The 20201-nt window shown below is 31.8% G+C and overlaps 2 protein-coding genes across 8 annotated transcripts; both read right to left on the bottom strand.

The window, feature by feature from the left end:
- Window positions 1–1306: 1306 nt before the first annotated feature.
- Window positions 1307–12053, bottom strand: LOC105334783 (DNA-binding protein RFX2). 6 transcript variants are annotated; one of them, XM_034457648.2, is made up of 16 exons: window positions 11904–12053; window positions 9803–9882; window positions 9543–9651; window positions 9250–9382; window positions 8801–8827; window positions 8343–8424; window positions 7733–7861; window positions 7385–7566; window positions 6490–6606; window positions 5708–6010; window positions 5431–5585; window positions 5231–5328; window positions 4958–5107; window positions 4505–4713; window positions 3559–3721; window positions 1307–2963 (listed from the first exon to the last, which is right to left on the bottom strand). In XM_034457648.2, the coding sequence occupies exons 2-16, from the start codon at window positions 9863–9865 to the stop codon at window positions 2613–2615; spliced, it is 2271 nt and encodes a 756-aa protein (XP_034313539.2). In that variant the 5' UTR covers window positions 9866–9882; window positions 11904–12053; the 3' UTR covers window positions 1307–2612. The 6 variants fall into 6 exon arrangements, with proteins under 6 accessions (XP_034313539.2, XP_034313540.2, XP_011436653.3 ...); XM_034457649.2 differs by having other exon boundaries at window positions 3568–3721; XM_011438351.4 differs by having other exon boundaries at window positions 9295–9382.
- A 1873-nt stretch (window positions 12054–13926) lies between these two features.
- Window positions 13927–19366, bottom strand: LOC105334782 (coiled-coil domain-containing protein 25). Of its 2 annotated transcripts, none has more exons than XM_011438345.3 (9): window positions 19271–19366; window positions 17882–17929; window positions 17694–17733; window positions 17503–17554; window positions 17212–17287; window positions 16764–16867; window positions 16413–16615; window positions 15415–15460; window positions 13927–14331 (listed from the first exon to the last, which is right to left on the bottom strand). In XM_011438345.3, the coding sequence occupies exons 1-9, from the start codon at window positions 19290–19292 to the stop codon at window positions 14299–14301; spliced, it is 624 nt and encodes a 207-aa protein (XP_011436647.1). In that variant the 5' UTR covers window positions 19293–19366; the 3' UTR covers window positions 13927–14298. The 2 variants fall into 2 exon arrangements, with proteins under 2 accessions (XP_011436647.1, XP_034313558.1); XM_034457667.2 differs by lacking the exon at window positions 19271–19366 and adding an exon at window positions 18200–18218.
- Window positions 19367–20201: the final 835 nt, after the last annotated feature.

Raw genomic sequence — 20201 nt, 5'->3', positions numbered from 1 at the left:
TGTAAGAACTTGTTTCCAATCCTTTTGTGCAATTTACACACTAAAATATGTTCAAATCATTTATATTCGTTGCCATTGCTGGAAGTTATCATGGTTCAGAATATCAACTTCAGTCATACGCGGAGTTCTATTAGTTCAATCTCGGTGCAGGTTTCCTAAATTCATGGCAAATCAATGGTTACAGACACCATTATTAATTCAATTCCTATGTTTAAAATTGTGTTGCGACAGGTACCTTAATTATTATTCTGTTTAAAATAGTAACGGGTACTTGGGAGAACCGTTGAAACATGGATGTAGACGAAATGGGAAAAGGCGCCAAACCTCTTTCCAGAAAAAATAATTGGAATACCCTAATTATATGCACATCTAAAAATTGTGTCCTAATACCTTCAAAGTTTAAAGAAATTCAGTTCAACAGTTTAAGACTTGTTTACATGAAAAAAAAAAAAATTAAGACCGACGGGTCAAGAACATTATGCCCATTGAAACCTGTTGTGTGGGGTATGATTTTTGAGTATGATAGTTTATGTCACTGTCTAGTATGGTATATGGACCAACCTCGGTTGATCAAGATAAGCTAGATATTTACGTAAACTAAATTGTTAACTGTTCGAGTCTCTCTGTACCAGACAAATATCAAAATATGCATTTTTGTTAAACTGGTAAAAAAAATTAAGCTTTTGTAATAAGCACCAAGGACACATATACTGTAGATTCCTTATTTTACACGAGTACTTAATTCCGCGATTCAACCCATTTGCATCAAATCGCCAACGCAAAATTTCTATCATAGTTTTATTTAAGTTACATCTATCTAAAAAATAAAATCTTAAAATCTGGAGTTGTCCTTTTTGCGCTTTTACGCGGATATTTATTCTAAGCGTTTAATTAGTAATCTACAAGCATAATTACACTTTCCAGTGTCTTTGTCTATATCACTACGAATTGATTTTGTAATGTGTAGAAATATATATTAATTTAAGTAATAAGGAATTATTATAAGTAATAATGAATTCTTTGAATATTATGAGGTGATCAAATATGATCGGGGGTAATCAAATCTATTAAAAAGCCCTTCAGGCATTTAAGGATTTGATCACTCCTACAATATTTGATCAGTTCATAATTTACTAAAAGAATGATTCCTTATTCCTTAATTTGAAATCCTATTTGCACACAACTGTCACCAATGTATTCCTGCTAATAATAACATGTCTAAAACACATGATTCATATGAATTTTGATGGTTATTTTCAAACTGAATGCTAATATGCAGAGTATTAAAAAATCCACACATATACAATATAATTTAACACATTGCTTTATTCATTTTCTTAACTTTGTAATCAAGGTTTCCAATCACAAAAATAACTTTTTTTTAATCTGAATGTGTCACATTCGGAAAAATGCAACAGCAGTACTAGAGAAGCAGTCTCATTGAACACAAAAGCCTTTCCAGTTTGTACAATAAATAAATTAAATAACTGCAAATTATTAAATAAGCACTACCAGACAAAAAATCTACCTGCCTTGTAAACAATTCTAATGTAAATCTTTAGCTATAACAGATTCCTTACAACTCTGTACAAACATTGTCCTGCGTTATTTGGTCTAAGGCACAGATTGTCAATCAAACACTGACAGGGGAATAGAAAATTATGTCATTTCTGCAATCCTACTCTATATATCTATTGAAGCAGCTAAACTTAAATTGCCTAGATTGATAACTAAGAATTTCAAAATACTTGTACAAATTATCTTAATTACGCAAATAATAATAGGCAAACACAAATCAAGCAATTTGATAACCCTACTCTTAAAAGAATAAATATGACTAGTTTCTAAAACTAAATACATGTATTCAGCCAACAAAATAAAAAAAAAAAGACCTGTATGCATTTCGATATTGTACTTCTCTGCTTTCTTGAAAATGTGATTGCTTTTAAAAAAATATCATATTTAGAAAACAAACGATTAAGGAAGGGGAAGTAATACTGAATTTCAACATTTCAAATGAGCAAACATGCAAAAAGTGTGAAAAAAGACCAACTATTCTTAATAAAGTTGAAACAGCAAGCAATTACAAACAATGAATTTGAACCAAATTTCAAACAATGAACTCATGGAAATAAACATACTTTATGTTGTCATGCAATTGCACCACAAGTCAATGTAACTGTCATGAAAAAAGTAATAAAATACATACAAGTTCTCCATAAAAACATCCTAAACATTTTATCACAAGTGTGTCACTGCCATTTTCTGGATTTATTTATCCTTGTCCTTCCATGTTCCTTCACCACTTTTATTTTTGCATAAACAACACAATTATCCCATTGAAAGTGTTATTTATCAAACTCTAACCAGCATTACCAGCTATGTCACATTCCAGGCACAAAAACGATGTATTTTTTTGCATAAACCAATAACACCCCCTATTATCTTCACAATACAAATTTTACATCTTTAGTTAACTCTTCATACATGTACATCAAAATATTTGTACAAATTACAAAATAGGATGGAATTACTGGGTAAATATTCATCATATAACATAGCAAAGTTTTGTTCATACATGCTTTCATTTGTCTGGCCAATGTGCTACCACATTATTCCACTTTTAATCTCTTGGCATTTTGTGCATCCCCTGAGCCCACAGCATTAGACACTGGCATCACCACAATGGTTTTGGTTCCTGGGAGAGCTGTCCCTGCATTAGCTGCCCTGACAGTGACAGTGGCGGGGTTTGAACCAGGAGCGGCGGTCACGATAACGTTCCCATTCACATTGGTGTTCCCAGTACTGGATAGTACCATCAGTGTGGTGGTGTTGGGATCACTTTTGTTCAGCAATGTTTGAGCAGAGGTTGGGGCGCCACCCGTGGCCCCCTTACTGATCATTACCGGCTTTGTTTCAGCCTCCAAGTTACTCATCAGCACGGCACTGCTTATGTCAATGAACTGCAAGAAAAGAAAATCAAGTTAAACAAAATTGTGATATACAAAACTTAAAAAGTAAAATTGGAAGAAGAAAAACCAAAATGTACATAGAGTAAATGCTGAAAATCTGCAACAACTATCATTACCACTCCAATATTGATCAAAATCAAATGTAAATCTAAAGGATTTGATGGAATATAAAAATAATTTTAATCCTATTACTAGTATTCATATCTAACACTTATAGAAAATGTATATGCTCTTTTCCCACTTTCATTCAAAAGAAAATACTGTAATATCTCCAAAAACATAATTACAGTTTCTTTCATGAGAGTCTGCTTTGTGCAAAAACTTTACTTTCTATATGTAGTATTTTGCATTTCAAAACATTCCAAAGTTGAATTTAGCTCTACTATAGTAAAACCTGTCTAACCCAAAATCTGTGTTAATCTCGATTCGTGATCTAATCATTCCAATCATTTTCAGTCAAGGGTTTCTCTGTATTTTTCATTAGACACCCTGTTTCAGTCTTAGACAGGTTTGACACTACTACATCATTGGTTATGACTACAAGAGACAACACACTGTGCGGACCGTGTTTTGACTCTCTACATACTTGTCTAACCTCCCCCATTACGGCTATTGGAGTCTCCCCTGTAGCAGCAGCCACTTTATGCTCCACCAGGTAGAACATGTACTCGTCATACAGGAGACGGATCAGGTGAAACGAACCAAAACTAGCTGCACTTCGTAAAGTCAAATCTCGGATCACCATTGAGCTGTAAAATCAAATAACACTATGTAATTTTTTTGTTCACAGAGCACCAAGCTACATGTAGTAGAATGACTTCAACACGAATATTTTTGAAAGCTGCTTGGTCCGATTTTATATCAAATTTTATGCGCGCTTGTAAGCGATGGCTATGCTTAGTATATGTATAATAATAGACATTGCTGTAGTTTTTCCAGTCAATTATGCCAAATTTCAATGAAGAAAAATACGTACAAAATTTGCTAACAAAACAAACGACATAAAAAGGTACCGCGTTATTTCGCATCATGTTAAATTTCACCCCTGACGATGAGACGGGTACGGTTGTATTACGACTTTGACATTGCTTTAGATAAAGGTCAAAATGATCAGACAAATTACAAATAAACATGTGTACGTTTTGTTCGCTAATATTTCTGAAGTTTGCTTTCTTTACAATCGATGCATAGCAAAGTTTGCTTTCTTTACAATCGATGCATAGCATGCGGGTTGAATATCCCCAATCATTCAAGGGATGAAACCAAGCGGTTTCCTTTTCTAAACATTCCCGTGATGCATTTTGGTTTGTTTTTTCGTTTGCCCAAAAAGAAATTACTTTTATTTACTTTGAATATTTCTAACTTTGAAAGGACATTGATTCTGCTGGTGTAAATAGGAGAAAGTCCATAACTTTCTAAGATAAATGGATTGTATGGAAAAAAAATTTGATACTGTAATAACAAAAAAATCGGACCAAGCAGCTTGAAGTAATTCATAGCCAATAAATAATTTCCTACAGATTGATGTTTACCTGTAAAATGACCATTTCAGTAGGAACTGCCTGGCTGCTTTGGGGAAGTTGTCGCTCCCTTCGTGGGGTTTGAGGACCTGATTGACCACCCCCTCCAGCCATACAGCCCACTGCTCCAGTGAGTTCTGAAGCTCTAGGGTCTTTTTAAAGTCATCCTGTAACTGCTGGACCACAGCATCATCACACTGACATACCCAAGACGCCTGCTCCTGTTGGTCACAAGATGCAACAATTTCAATTTAAATATATCCCTTTTATCATTATTCTTTTTAATTTTTTTTTTAATTAACAGTTTTATGCTTCTTTAATGTCTTCAGTATTATCAAAAATTTAATAGTTACTGTTACATGCATGTACACAACATTTAAAATTATTTCTTTTTTTACATAGAAATTGGTTAGAGAATCGTATCCATATTTTTCCTTCACTTTTTTATTTGAACCATTTACTTACTTGAACATTGGCGAAGTCCACTCTGTTGAGATCGGTCAACATCTGGTTGATCTGCGAGGTGTTCTGAAGAACTGCCCTTGCTGCCTGAGCTAAGTGATTGAGTGAGGTGTACCGGCGCAGGGTCTGGGCAAAGGCACTGACTGCACTCACCTATTGGTGGAGAAAAAGCAAATTATTAGAGGGAGACAACTCAGTTTTACACCTCACTTACACAGTATAAAACTATTCACTGACTCTTTTTATTCTAATATGTAATAATAATGTACATCTTACCTTTGTTTTCACCATTTCTTCTGGGACTCCTGTCATGGCACCTTTCAACCAATTTTCTAAACTTTTGGCAAAATTTCTTATGGCTTGTGTAAGTGAACCTTTGCAGAAACAAATACATATATTATTATGATATAAAATTAAAATTATTTATCTCTTGTAACATGTATTTCTTCTTCATAGAAGACATTTTAACAACTTACTAGGTATAGGTCGTAAAACATCTGGAATCAGAACTTCTACTAGTGCTTGATAAAATGTGTAATCTGCTTTTCTGACCCATTGCTGTAGAGGCTCATAGGAGCTGACCATATACAATTTCTCTTTTGGTAACCGCTTCTCATAATCATTATCAGCCCTGCAAACAAGTAATTTTCTAAGTGTAAAATAATCTTAACATTAATATGTGTACTGTTAACCGCTCTGATAAACAAACATATATTCACATAATAAATTGAAAGAGCTTCAATTCTGACATACGTCAACTGATCAGGTGGCTGATTTCTCCAAAAGCCCTGCCAAAGCGCCTCAATAAGAGAAAACTGTAGATTGACGACCACATCAACAATAGCTTCTGCATGTTCTCGATACATTTTCTCAAATGATTTGATATGGTCTATCGTAATTCCTTCAGGGAAAGGCACAGATGTGTCAATATCACCAAAGTTAGGGAGAGCAGCAGAGGCATCCCCCAGGAACTGCTGATGTTGTTCTTGCTGAGCCTTGGCAGGATCGTGGGGGCCATGAGAGCCATGATTACTGTCAGAGTCTGTCTCTCCTTTCCTGAAAAATAAACACAAATTTTAGAATAAGAACACTGCCAAACAAAGCATTTCCTCACAAATGGAAATATTTTTTTAAAAGTGTCATGAATCATGCAGACCATTCTAAGTAACTGGTTTTTCAATGTATTTTATTTTAACTTGTACATAAAATGAAGAGTTGTATACTCTAACTGATTTTGGATATCTCAAGAAATAGTTCGCTGATAACTTTGAATTTCTTAGTGTTTGACTTGCATGTATATTAATGACTAAGAAGTTTGCAAAGATTGTTGATTGTAAGTGCTAATGGTTTTTTCAATTTTCCTCACAAGCTTTTGTACACAAACTCATTTATATAGACAGTGAGCAACAATATATCCCCTTCGCAAAATGTTTGGTGAGGGGTAATACAACAAGAGTTCAGGTGATTGAATATTTGGTCAGCATTTAAATTTTCTTCAGCAATTTTCTGTACAACTGTGGATGAGTATAACTTACCCTTTGCCATGGTACATTGGTTGTTGTCGGATTGCCATTGTTTCATTGTCTGTAAATTGATTTAAAGGAGAATTTGCCTTTATTCTAATTCCATAGTAGTGGTACTTTGAGTTTCCTCTGAAAAATAATACATCTCAAATTAGTTCACAATATGATGAACTCTACAACAGTTATTGCCAAAATCAAAGAAATGCAGCAGCCATCATTTTTCAATGTACAAAAAAGTCATTAATAACCAGATTAGAAATGCGCATCAACCCTGCACTAATCATAGTCATGACAATAACACATCTTTGTTTCAGTCATAACAAAGTCAATTGCCTCACACGCATATTTTTAAAAGCTTTATTCAGCTGTTTGGAGAGCCTCCCTAATGCACGTAATATGCATATTCTCGATCATTGATTTTTATTACTTTTAAAGTTAAAAAGAATATGATACCAAAATTTGTTTTAAATATAATTCAAGTGCCTTTTACATTCAACAAAAACTTTCATCTGCAACAAAATGCAATAGTGTGCATTTGATGCCTGTGAACTATAATTCTCAAAACTTCAAGGTTCTACTGAACAGCCAACACAAAATCATGTTGTCTCTCTATAGGAGAAACAATCAGTGGAATTTCTGAGCTGTTAGTGGAGTAGAAATAAAGTTCTTCTATCTTACATGCTGCATGATAACTTCTGTCTCAAAATGATGATTAATATAAAAATCTTCAGCTAACGCCTCCACCTTAATATTTTTAAACAATAAGTCCCGACAGATTATCCTGCAACATCCATGATAACCTGTACTTTATTTCTTAATTAAAACTGACAAAATTGCTTTAAAAAATTTGGACACAAAAATATATGATTCATGAGACCCCCCTTGGATGCAAAAGTAGAGAACTTACCTGGTACCCAAGCGTCTAGTTCGGAGTCCCAAGAACACAGATCTAATAAGTTTTCCAAAGGAAGCAGGATTCATTGGGTCCAGGTTCTGTTCCTGGCAGTGTCTTAGATAGTGATTGTACAGGGTGCTCCTGGGAAGACTCACACCTTCAGCTGTCTCATAATTGTCTATCAACCACTGGACCTAAGCAACATTAACAAAATACATTCATTCTTGTCTAAAAGCTAGCTTGTTATCTATAATTTTTCATGCTCTACCACATGTACAAAATAAGATTTTTAATGATATCTTTTTATGGAACACATAATCATTGTACATTAATTAATTTGAATAAATAAAACATATTTACTGTAGCGGGAGAGGCTCTAGTTGTGTGGGTGAGAGGGGTACCTTCCCCATCCATGGTGCCTCCTTGAATTAGATAGGTACCCCCTTGGTGCTGCAAAATCTGTCCTTGAACTGTTTGTACTGTCCCCAACTACAATGAACACAAGAATATATATACATGTATTTTCATACTTCTAAAAATATTTTGAAGTTTAAAAACATTGATTATTATAGATTAGTGTAATATTTATATCATCCCCTTTTTTTTTTTCAAATTAGAGTATGCTGTGTCATTCATCCACTGAAGAAATGTATCCAGACACAAAACTACTAAATCAATATCATTTAATTTCCCCGAATAGAAAACCACATCCAAATAGGGTATTAATTAACCCACCCTGGTATGATCATTTAAAATTAATTTTAAGAATACTTGAATCAAATTACAAATTGATGTCATACATTGTGGATTGCAGATTTACTTGTACATCAAAGGGTGTTAACTCTTTCTGCACAAGAGTACCATGGACTAACTACTCTGGATGTGCAGAGTAGAGAGAGTCTAATTAAATAGTTTTCTAATGTTGCACTCTGTGAATAACTTATATCTTGCTTGACATTTAGAAACTTACCTGTTGCCCAGTGCTCTGATAGTAAGTGCTCGACACTGGCGTATACATTGTCTGTCCATATTCATTCTGGTATGTACCTTGCCTACAGAATCAAGACAATTTTGTATTATTTGCTGAAATGTTCAAAACAAATTTTCAATAAAAAAAAAAAGCAAAATGAAAAGTGAGCTATAAGTTCCTCTTCCTGATTTCAATACAGTTAACAAAATCATTTCTTTGTATATGTTTTAAATGTCTATAATACTATACTTATTATATGTACTTCAACTCAATATTTTGTGCAGATCAGAATGTTTAGTTTCAAATTGCATTAATTCACAAAGAAAACATAAGTATAAACACATTATAAAGCCAAGAAAACATAAACAAAAACAAAAGTCAAAAGGATATCAATCCTCTATAAACTGAAATATAATAAATGTATAAATCAGAATGCTTCATTAATTTGAAAAGTTTACCATTGGCCATTATGTCTGAGCTGTACTCTGTTTTAAAAAGCAATAGTATAAAAGTTACACCAGACACATTTTGACAATGAATTAATCTGAGGAGGGAGTGTGTGTGTGTGTGTGTGCCACTGACTACAACAAAATCACCAGATACAATGAAGTTTGCTTTTCCATCACTTTAGAAATACACCCCAAGTGTAAATCCATTAGGGTGCATGCAGAGCAATGTCCTTTCTCATGATAAACCCAACAATCATCTTTCACCCCACCCCACCCAAAATATGAAATTCAGGAACTGTATGATCAAGAGTCACAACACGCTTTATATCCCTGTAAAGAACATTGCCAAGCCATTACAATATTCAGTATGTTTTGTGCAGAACAATCAAGCATTACTGCCACTCAAACCAGTGTGAAGTCCACAGCAGACTGACCACATCTATTTATATATATCGTACATTTGCCCATTTGCGTAGATACCAGGATCAGAGCCATCTACGTACTGTACATGAGTAGGGTAAACCGCTTGTCCTCCTTGTTGAATAGTAACAGTGTCTGCGTTCTGTGCCTGGTCCCCCAGCTGATCTGGAACTGAAATGGGATATAGGCATTTGTTAGGAGACAATCAACACCTTCAACTTCCAAAAAAACGTGGATTTTTTCATATTGGTAAATTTCTAATATTTTCCTCACAATTCATTGACTAAAATCATGAAATACTGATTGCTAAGTTTTGAATAACAGGCCTTACTTGTAACTATGAACTGTTGGCCAGAGTGTGTCTGTGAGGGCTGTATGATGGTGGTCTTCTGAGTTTGTCCATTCTGGGACTGAGAGGTAGATGAAGACTTAGAGGTACCCTGAGGAAAGGATGACAAAATGATAACACATGCTAGATACACAAATCAAGGAGATCAAATTAATCATACATTGGCATGCAAACCTGGGTAAACAATCAACATCAACCTCAATCATTACCCTTAGTATAATACGATGAAGCATAGTACCTACCTGCACCTGAACTACAGTCGGATTCATTGCCTGCAAGTCCGTTACAAATGTCTGTGTAGCCATCTGAGCATTTGTGAAAACTGGAATTAAAAAATCAAAACCAATTATGGAAACATATTGCTTGATATGTTTATTTTTTTTTTTTTATTAAAGCTTAACTGTATTTCCTTTTTTTTTTTTAAATGTAATGCATTTTGCATCTGCCTGAGAGTTGCAACTGTTTTCAATCGAACATTCTAGTCATGTAGCTTTGAGCTAAAAAGTTGCTTGTGAATTTTATATTAACACATTCAATCCAAAGTATCGAAAGTAATAAAATAGTTGCATGTGTTTTATAAATCTGAAATGTCTTGTAAACAACTTTATTTATTAATGACTGATTATCAATGCACATTGCAGAATGAAATTCTAAATTTCAGAATTTTTTTCTACAATAATAAATATCCTACAAATTAATAACAGTTAAGTCAGATCAAATAAGTAATAATTTTATCAGCATTGCCAAGTCAATTTTTAATTGTGTTTTAAGTTATGTACTGAATATATGAACCTTTAATAACTCTTTCTTCAGTTTTATGGATTTCTTTTTAACTTTTAACTTAATGATCCTCTGTTTTCTACATATCAAATATAAAGTCAGATTTGATAACTTTGGAGAAAAAATTATCATTCACTTTTTCCTTAAATAACATAATCTTGAGAGAATAAGTAATATTAATAGATAGTCTCCTTTTTGGAATATGACAAATATTTTTATATAACAATGCATTTTGCCAGTAGTTTTCATAAAAAGATAAGAAAATACTGAATTTAAATTTTAAACAAATCCAACATTACATATACAATTTTTTATTTTTATATTTTAGTCAGAAATTAAATGAATGTTTATGGATAATGCTAAACTAACATGTTTTCATATACCGGTAATAATAATTTGAAATTATTATGGAAAGAATTGACTGATCTTGAATACAGTAAAAATGGGAGAAATTGACAGTCAAATAACTGCCATTGTTTTAAAAAATATATTATGGTAAAAAGTGAAATTATTCTTTAAATCTGTTTTTTAAATATCAAAATTACTATTTGTAAAGGTTTTATTTTATATATTTTGTAAATGTTTAGATATAATTCTTCCTGATACAAAATTCGACTATATGTTAATTTTTATTCTAAACAAAAGTTGCATAATTTCATTTAATAAAAATTAATTATTTGTCATTGTAATCTCTATTATTAACACTTAACTTCAATCTATGTTAATAACATCATAAAATTTTATTATATTTAAAACAATACACATACGAAGTAATACCTTACAAAACCCTTTTTTAGTATGAATAAATGTAAACAATTATTTCATAGAAAAAAAAAATTACAGAGAAATATTTTGTTCATATATATCCTATTTATATATATCAAGTCATATTTTTAGGATTTTTTTTTTCCAAACATAATAGCAAGGAGTTTATCTTTTTTTTCAGAACAAAAATATTAAAAGTTAAATACTTTCTTTTAAAAAATTGTCATGATGAATCTTGTTCACATTTATTCCATTTGTTTTTCTTGAACATGTCAGGACAAGATGACATTAAAAATTTGTCATGGGTAGAACATTGATTAACTTTACAAGTTTAGTAAACTTTATAAAGTTTACTTAATTATGGATATGAAAAGCCAACAGTGATGTCAACTTTGTGTCTACAGTGTTATCTTAGATACATTTCTGGTTTCCTAGCAACTCAACATTCCGCCCAAGTTCAACCAACTCCGGTGGAATTTACTTATTTAAACAGTTCAAATCAATCAAAAATAATCAATAACACGTTTACAATATGAAATCAAAATTAGAAACATTAAAATAGTTGTTACCATGGAAACATTTATAGTCATTGCTAGGATACAAAACGGTTGCTGACCAAAAAACATTTACACCTCGAGTTGGACGCCATTTTCTTTACGAAACGGTATCCAACCCCAGCATGCATGGAACACATCGCAAATTACCGAGAAATGTCTCAAAATTTTATTGCAAAAAACATCCCCGAAGAGACATTGATTTACATCTACTACTTTGACCATGATGTAAATGAAAAATCACCTTTTACGTGTTGGTGGGTAACAGTCGTCAACAGCTACGGTGGCTATGGCGTTTATTCCTACGGCAACAGTTGCCAGTCTCCCCGCGTCAGCAAAGACACCAGATTCCTACGCACGCAAAACCGGATGTGGTTACGTTTTCAGAAAAATGACAATATGACTTATATTTTTAACTATAAACTTATATTAACTAAACTATCATTGTATCTTTATGATTTTTAGTCTTACTTTGTCGATGATTTGCGATCAACTAGAAAATTAATCTTGCACTATATTGAAGACCACCCTACTTCCGGATCACGGTATTTCGGCCCGAGGAAGGCATTCAATATGGCGGAATCGCTTCGATATAAATAAACCTATTTCTCTTTGATTTGTGTTCTTTCGTCTTTATAAGAGATTTTAAAATAACACTTCTATAAAATAGTATAATATAAAAGATATCAGAAATGTAAAGAAGATGTAATTTCCATCAACAAGCGGATAGTAAACTGTGTCATAAGACAAGGTTAGGGGTCAAACGCCATGCGGTATGCAAATAATGAACTGGTACCCTAAACTGGTCAAAATATGGATCTAGCAGGAGCGGATTCTGCAATCTTAACAAGTTTGTCAATTTCTTTAAATTTTTTTGTTTTATTTGTCTGTAAATATAAGATTATACCTCGCAAAATATTTATGAAATATGTTTCTTATCATGTTTTGCCAGACATAAAAGTTAAACTCTACAGATCTATGCATTGAAATAAAGCAACTTGCAAAATATTCTGAATTTAAATTAATTAACACTTTGAAATCCTAAAAGGAAGGCCAGACTGAGAAATTGACATTAAATTATTTAAATAAAAATTTATAATGAAATTCTTTATAATATTTTTTAGTAAAGAATGATGACTTCATTGTTAAATTATTTTATAATTATAATATATTTTTAAAATAAATTCTTACAAACCTCATTGGTTTGTCCTTAATTATTCCTGCGGATGGAGCTAGAGCATCAGATGATATCAAATACTCATGCAAATACATGTACTGTGTATGCTCAATCATCAAATTCAGGTAACTAGTGCAATGTTTAAGTAAAAATTTCAAAGAAATCTCTCTGAGCAGGGGTATCAAAACATATATTTATTAAACTTTTAATATATTTATTGTATGATTTCATTTATGACTGCTGTAGATTTTTTAAATTTTTGTTAACATAATATGTTTGTACAGCACCTTAGAGTTTGATATATAGGTCACTATATACATGTTTGATAATAATAATAACTACATAAATAGTAATAAAAACAGGAATCTGCCATTTTACAACTTTTTTTGTAATTAAAAAAATCTATAACATCAGGTGCCTGTGTATTATTTTAATTGGGGGTATATTTTTTATTATGAAAAAATACCCAATATCAAGTGCCTGTGAGTGGAGTATGTGTTTGCACAGTTAATAGCTTTGACCGATTTGGACATGATTAGCACTGGGAGGGCCAACGGTTTAGTCCATCACTTTTGTGGTATCACTGTAACCTTCAGCAAGTTACTTTACTCCCCACTAAGGGGTTAAAAAGGGTACCTGGCACATGAGTCAAGCTGGCTATGTGAATGAAAAAGCATATATTAGCACCATAATTTGGCAGCTCTGCTTGTATGCCCCCCCCCCCTCCCCCCCGGGAGCTGAGGATGTTATGGATTGTACAGGTCTTGCCACTGGGTAATATGTAGAAGTCATGAGGGGAATTCACTCCTACAGCAAGACTACCTGTACCTTTGAATAAAAGTGATTTCCATTTTATGTCTTGGCTGCAATTTTTAAGTACAAATTGAATATTATGTGCAATAATTATTGCTACATGTATTTGAAAATTTAATTCCTGTATCAATAATTTAAAACAGAAAAAAGGAAAATTTGAGAATTTTAAAAGGGCAAAAAAAATAAGCTTCAACACTTTCCCATTCTCTACGTCAACCCAGGACATGTAATTAAAGTTGATGAACATTCTTTATATTCATATAAACCGAAATACACACACATTTTGATAATTTTATTGAACAGAGCAATAAGATATAATATATACACTGTCAATATGCAGTCAATATACTATAAAGGAGTCTGATTTCATCATATGCCAATTCATAGACAACACATACGAGGAGAGCATTGTAGCAGTTGATATGCTCTTAATTTCAATGTCACCTATCAATTTTAAAGAAAACAATAACATGTTTATGGTATAAATTTGAGAGAAACTGCAGGTGTCTGAGAAAACTGGCTCAAGTTTTGCTTATGAGCTATAAATATTAAAAAAACAAGCAGTTTAATCAGTTTTCCTCTTTACTTCAGATCCCATTCTTTATCTGAAGCTGATTGATGAAAGACATTTGGTTTGTCATTTTTTACTTCACATAAAATCATCCGAATCATTGCCATCATCCTGAAAGACCAAAAAAAAAATAATTAGGTATGTCAATATCCTTTGATCTATTTCTGAAGTGTACAAATACATGCATATAAACAATGGTCATATGCTCTCTAAAAGGGGAATAACTCTGTCAAAGTTGCTTTGAAAATTTCATAACATTTTGATACCTTATATTAATGCCATACATCCATTAATCTAGGTACTTGAACATTCAAAATCTTTGGTTTGCCTGAGACTTATAATTAATTGATGCTCTGTCATTGGATAAAACATGTGATTTCTTCTATCATACATCTGAAGATAGCTCGTGGAAAAGTTTAGATGGCAACAGGTAGACTAAAAGTATTGGGTTTTTTTTTACTGCATTTCATTCTTGTATTTAATGAGAAAGTTTTGGTTCTCAGTAAAATATAATATTTATTCGGTTTTTTACGGGTTGTTTATATTCAAAGAAGGCTTGACTTTGCCTCATCTTCTAAGGACGTTAAAGGGGCATGGTCACGATTTTGTTCAAATTTTATTTTTCTATTTTTATTATTTGCAATGCTTTAGGAATGCATTTCTAATGATCAAATGAAATTTGGGTGCCAGTCGTTGAGTTTTAAGCAAGATACACGGCTCACAATTCTTTGTCATGTAAACAAGGTTCGTGCCCTGTTTTTGTTTACATAGGTTCAATATACCAGGAAAATATCTTTTTAAAGCTGGTTTGTCTTTCTTATTATTCATTTAAAGCATAAATAAATAGTTCCTAATGATTAACACATTTATTTTAGGTCTAAAACTGGAATTTTCACTTCAACATTCGAAATGTAAACAAAAGCTTTGTTTACATAGCGAAGAATTGTAAGCTCTGTAACTTGCTTATAACTTATCAAATGACACTCAAATTTTAGTTGCCTATTAAATATGCCTTACTAAAGCATTGTAAACATTCAAATCGAAAAAATAATTTTTGACCAAAATCGTGACCATGCCCCTTTAACGACCCAATAAATTTATAGACAGTCATTACTGATAACAAACCTATTAGGAAATAATTAATATACAATGCATATTTAAAAAGTTATGTATCCATGTCACCACAATACTTACTCTATTTGATGTCATATTTTCTGCTCTCATTAAGTTTGCATACGATCTGAAAAAAAACCCAATAAAATTCTAAAATAATGGTTTTTCTGCTAATATATATATATCATTAAATATCTTCCTTTAGATTTCAGAAACACAATGAATTTGTTTTTTAATCAATATTCATTAACAGATTATTGAGATTAAGCAAAAGAGCTAAATTTATCACAATAATAAAATATATTGAATAGAATCAATAATTAGATATTTAAGACTGTTCGGCATTCTGTATAGAATTAAAATATAATAAAAGCTTTAGTCACAAACATTGATTCATATCAATTAAAATGTTTGACATTAATCAAATGCAGACATGAATCAATGCCAAGATTAGTGAAACCAGTGGAGTGGAATTTGAAATGATTTTTATTACATCTTTGTATAGTTCTTTAACTGCTTATAGTATTTCATGATAAAACTTAGAACTTGTTTTATAACAAATATTTAGAAAAATTAATCCACCTTCTCTCAAACAAAAAATAAAAAAATAGGTATGGTTGTCCATAAAATAGAAATTAGTATTTTATGAAAGTATTCCATGCTTTTTATTTCTAACTACCAACTAACTGGCCGGATAGCTGTTTAAAACACTCTTGTTATAATGCTATTTGCTAAGTGATTTACCACACATTTTAAGGACATTTTTGTTTCCTTAACCAGTTTCTTCAGATATTCAACACAATATTTACTCATTAACTACATTGTTTTTCTACTGTAAATGTTCTATATTTGTCATGTAATGTACTTGGCAGAAAATTTTTTTTAAACAAGGTGGGTGGATTCGAGTTACGTAATCCTGAATTCTTCTGTTTGCATACATATATGCATGGCATTTAGCGATGTACTTGATTTAATAAGTGAAAGTCGCATTACGACGCTTAATATAACATACAGCCAAATGTAATATGTTTACAGTAATTTGTCTTCAATACCAAACGGAATAGATATTGAATAATAACCTTGTTTCAGCTTCTCTCTTTTTCTGGTCTTCTGCCTCCTTCTCCCTTTTCCTCTGATCTGCCATCTTCTTTTTCTGGTCCTCTCTTTCTTCTCGGTCACGGTCTTCCCTCAACTGGCGAAAATCTGGATGATCCTCCGTTTTAGTCTTGTTTAACCTGTTCACTATTTCATTTATTCTTTTTTCTACTTTCACTTTTCTGACCTATATAAAATCAAACAGCAGGTCTTTTGTTTACAAATCATGAGCATAAAATCAATTAACATCTGAAAAATAAAACGGCATCTATCGTCAAATTTATAAGTGTTCAAGGTCCTAACATTTAATATATTATCAAATTGTGCACTGTTACCTCTTTGTCTTTGAAGAATCCTACTTGTCCAACATCCATTCCCTGAGTTTTCTTGAGATTTGCCCACATAGTATACACAACATCTATATTATTCATTTTGTTACCTGTTTTATAGAAAACAATTGGAAAGTGTATATCATGTCATATCATAAGATCTTACACAATTTTGTATTTAACATACTGTATAACCGTAATATTTCTGCATGTATTATTCATAAGAAATAGTTCCACATACCGTAATTAAAGAACAAATACCCGGTAATTAAATCCTCCAAAATTATAGTATTGAAATTTATATCCATGTAATTGTGCTATTGTCAAAATCTCTTACATTTTGTATGATAAAATAATTTACAAATGGCAGTATGCTTGAGTATTGAATTATACATCTAAATACATGTATTACTACATTTAACACTCTTTAACATTTTCATAAATGAGATTTTACCTGAGATGCTGTTAGCTTTGACAAGTTGTGCACAGTCATCTATCACTGACTGGGGAACATCATCTAAAGTTTCATTCTGAAATAGAAATTCAAATTAATATCTGGGTTTTTACTCCACTTTTGATCACAAAATCTGAAACTCTCACAAATGTGTACTTATGCCAATACTTGCCAGTGTATTTTTAAATGCTTTTATTTGTTTGATATTTTTGTGTTCAATTTGTTGTCTTGCAAAATGAAGGAGTTGTTTGATTAAAAAGCACTTTAATCTAACAAAAACAGAGCACTTACTAGATGTAATCGTAGGTAAACATGAGCAGAGGATACTTTGTCAACATGGAACCTGTTGTCAAGAATAATCAGATTCAGATTAGCAATCTTGGTTCAATAATAATGAATAATAAAATAAAAACAAAACATTGTGGAATGTACATGTACTACAAATTCTAAATTGGATGTATGGTACAAATATAGAATTTTACCAAACATCTTCAGGAAATCCCCATCGAATCAATTCTTCATCTAGAAAAGGGAATTGATAAGAATTTATTTTTATTGATTGAAAAGAAATGCAAAAAAAAATTATAATAGTTATTTAAATTATTGTTACTTTATTGTTTAACTCAATGTCACATGACAAAAAAATTCAGTAAAATCCAAAGCTTCTTACTTTCATGTTTATCCTCCCCCATGTACATTGTATAAGGAGGGGAAACCACTGAAAATAGATCAGACATCTTAATAAACCATATAAGTGTAAATCTTGATTAAATGCTTTAATTTTTTCTTTAAGTAGACAAATTTAATGATAACTTTATTTAAAGGTAAAGTAATCCAGTAAAAAGATTCATAAAAATGTTAAAGAATGAATTTATACCTATATTATATATCATAACTTTGGGCAATTAACAGATTAAGGGCACAACAGTTTACTAAACTTTGATTTAGCTTGGCTTGATATTTGGACTGACAATTCAACATGGCCCACCTTGATTATATATAGTGTATAGCCCACTACAATTTAGCAGTCTATTCTCCTAATTCTCCTCCTAATTCTCTGATATCATAGAAAATGCATTTCTTATCCTTGCAAAGGGTAAATCATCTTGATAATCAGACAGCACTGATCAGATAATGTGTTTGTGTCTGTTTAAGCAACTATTTAAAAAATGTTCACATGGTCATTTGAAAATCTCGCTGATTTTAAATTCTCACTTTTAATGACACTATTGTTAAAAATTTGAATCGTTGAATTAAGAACTCGCAAAAAATAAGGAATTTACATTAATGATCAAAAATGGCCTCAGATAGGAGAATTAATTACTAATACATCAGTGGGATACATAGGCCCTTTCACGGTAACAGTGGTACTGCTCTTTTGCAGGGCAAAATTACATTTTTTGGTGAAACATGACGTAACGTCTGTCAATTGTTTCACTTACGTCATTTAATTACCGGTAATTATCTACCTACTAAAACTTCGGCAAAGTATATCAATTTGCCATCCAAGAGAGCAGTACCAAAATTATCATGAAAGGGTCTATGTCAGATATTATGAGATATGCAAATCTTATTTGATAATATATATAGTAGATATGCTAACATATTTACACTCAGGTGACAAAAGTATGTCATTTTTTTTATTAGAAATTAAAGTAGCCTCCCTTTACAAATTTTCATGATATATTCAGAATTTTTTCAGCTTTTTTGCATCATATTACCGTAGATATTTGTGCAACATCCTGTTCCTGAGATTTAATATCAACAATCCAAAATTTTTCGGCTCACATTTTGCAAAAAATACATATTAGAGCTCTTAAAAATATCTTAGTGTTGTGTTTAAAATTTTACAAAAGAGTTGTCAAAAACTATTACAGTGTATGTCAAAATCTACTGTATATAAATTTCTTCAAAATATGACCAAAAATAACACCAGAAATTTTTCAAGATAAATCTTGTTTTCAACGAAATATATTGGGATAAAACAAAAAAATATCATCCTTTTGGCACCTGAGTGTAGCTTCAAACATATGATTGTGTTTTGTTTTATTTACTTTACCATTGCTTGTAAAATAAAACATTCTGATGTAAAAACGTTTCCAGATGCAAAACCAATGCCTCTTTTTTCCGTACCGGAAGGTGAGATTTTTTCGCCTCCACTACGAAAGAGTAAAATATAAATTCTGAATAAATTCGATTATGGATCCGATTTGAACACCTTACCAGTGCGACATTTCAAAGATAATAATGTATCAAAATTTCTCATTGAAAAAACGAGCTTGAAATATCAGTCGGGCGATATTCGATGGATCGTTACAGACTCAGTTAGGCCTAGATGATTTTCTGATCATGAAACCTTTGCTCGTCTGTCAGACATCACAGATAATAATGAAACTCAGACACCCCCCCCCCCCCCCCCCTTTAATGAACAATGCGATTAACTGTCGTTTACTTGGTTACTCTATATCAAGACCCTTTTGCTTTCTATATTAAACTTACTGAACAGGTACCTATAAAGGAGTAAATCGGTAATTTGCTAATGGTACACTTTATAAGGCACCCATTAAGCAACAGATGACCACTATAGACCCCATCACAGTAACTGCAGTACTGCTCTTTTGCAGGGCAAATTGACATAGAGCGTAGTGAAATATGTAATGTCAATTAATTGATTCATTTATGTCATTTAATTAACTACCTACTTAAACTTTGGCAAAGTATATCAATTTGCCATGCAAGAGACTGGTTCCGCAGGTTTTGTGAAGGGGTAAATTGATTTAATGCAAAGGGGCTGTCAAAATATACACAATGGAAATATTAATGATAATTAAATTTGATGTCAATTTCACATATGACGGCTATAGATTTATAAAAATCGCAAATCCTATGGATTTTATCCATAACGGGCTACCACAATGGACTTTAACAATTCATATAAATTAATACACAAAATAACCTGCAAATTTATTATTTTTTCTAATTAAGACAGA

The sequence above is a fragment of the Magallana gigas genome, chromosome 7, assembly GCF_963853765.1.
Source record: "Magallana gigas chromosome 7, xbMagGiga1.1, whole genome shotgun sequence".
Lineage (NCBI taxonomy): Eukaryota > Metazoa > Mollusca > Bivalvia > Ostreida > Ostreidae > Magallana > Magallana gigas.
Note: the sequence above shows the minus strand (reverse complement) of the source record. Positions and strands in the feature narration are given on the sequence as shown.

Excerpts from the sequence above, each read along its gene's own strand:
- LOC105334783 (XM_034457648.2), bottom strand. The coding sequence starts at position 9,865 with ATGGCTACACAGACATTTGTAACGGACTTGCAGGCAATGAATCCGACT. Across the intron at positions 5,329-5,430 it reads TGTTTTACGACCTATACCTA|GTTCACTTACACAAGCCATA; the intron begins GTAAGTTGTTAA and ends GTTTCTGCAAAG. Across the intron at positions 3,722-4,504 it reads CTGAAATGGTCATTTTACAG|CTCAATGGTGATCCGAGATT; the intron begins GTAAACATCAAT and ends TTGATTTTACAG.
- LOC105334782 (XM_011438345.3), bottom strand. The coding sequence starts at position 19,292 with ATGTTTTATTTTACAAGCAATG. Across the intron at positions 17,555-17,693 it reads GGATTTCCTGAAGATGTTTG|GTTCCATGTTGACAAAGTAT; the intron begins GTAAAATTCTAT and ends TCTTGACAACAG. Across the intron at positions 16,868-17,211 it reads CAAAGCTAACAGCATCTCAG|GTAACAAAATGAATAATATA; the intron begins GTAAAATCTCAT and ends TCTATAAAACAG.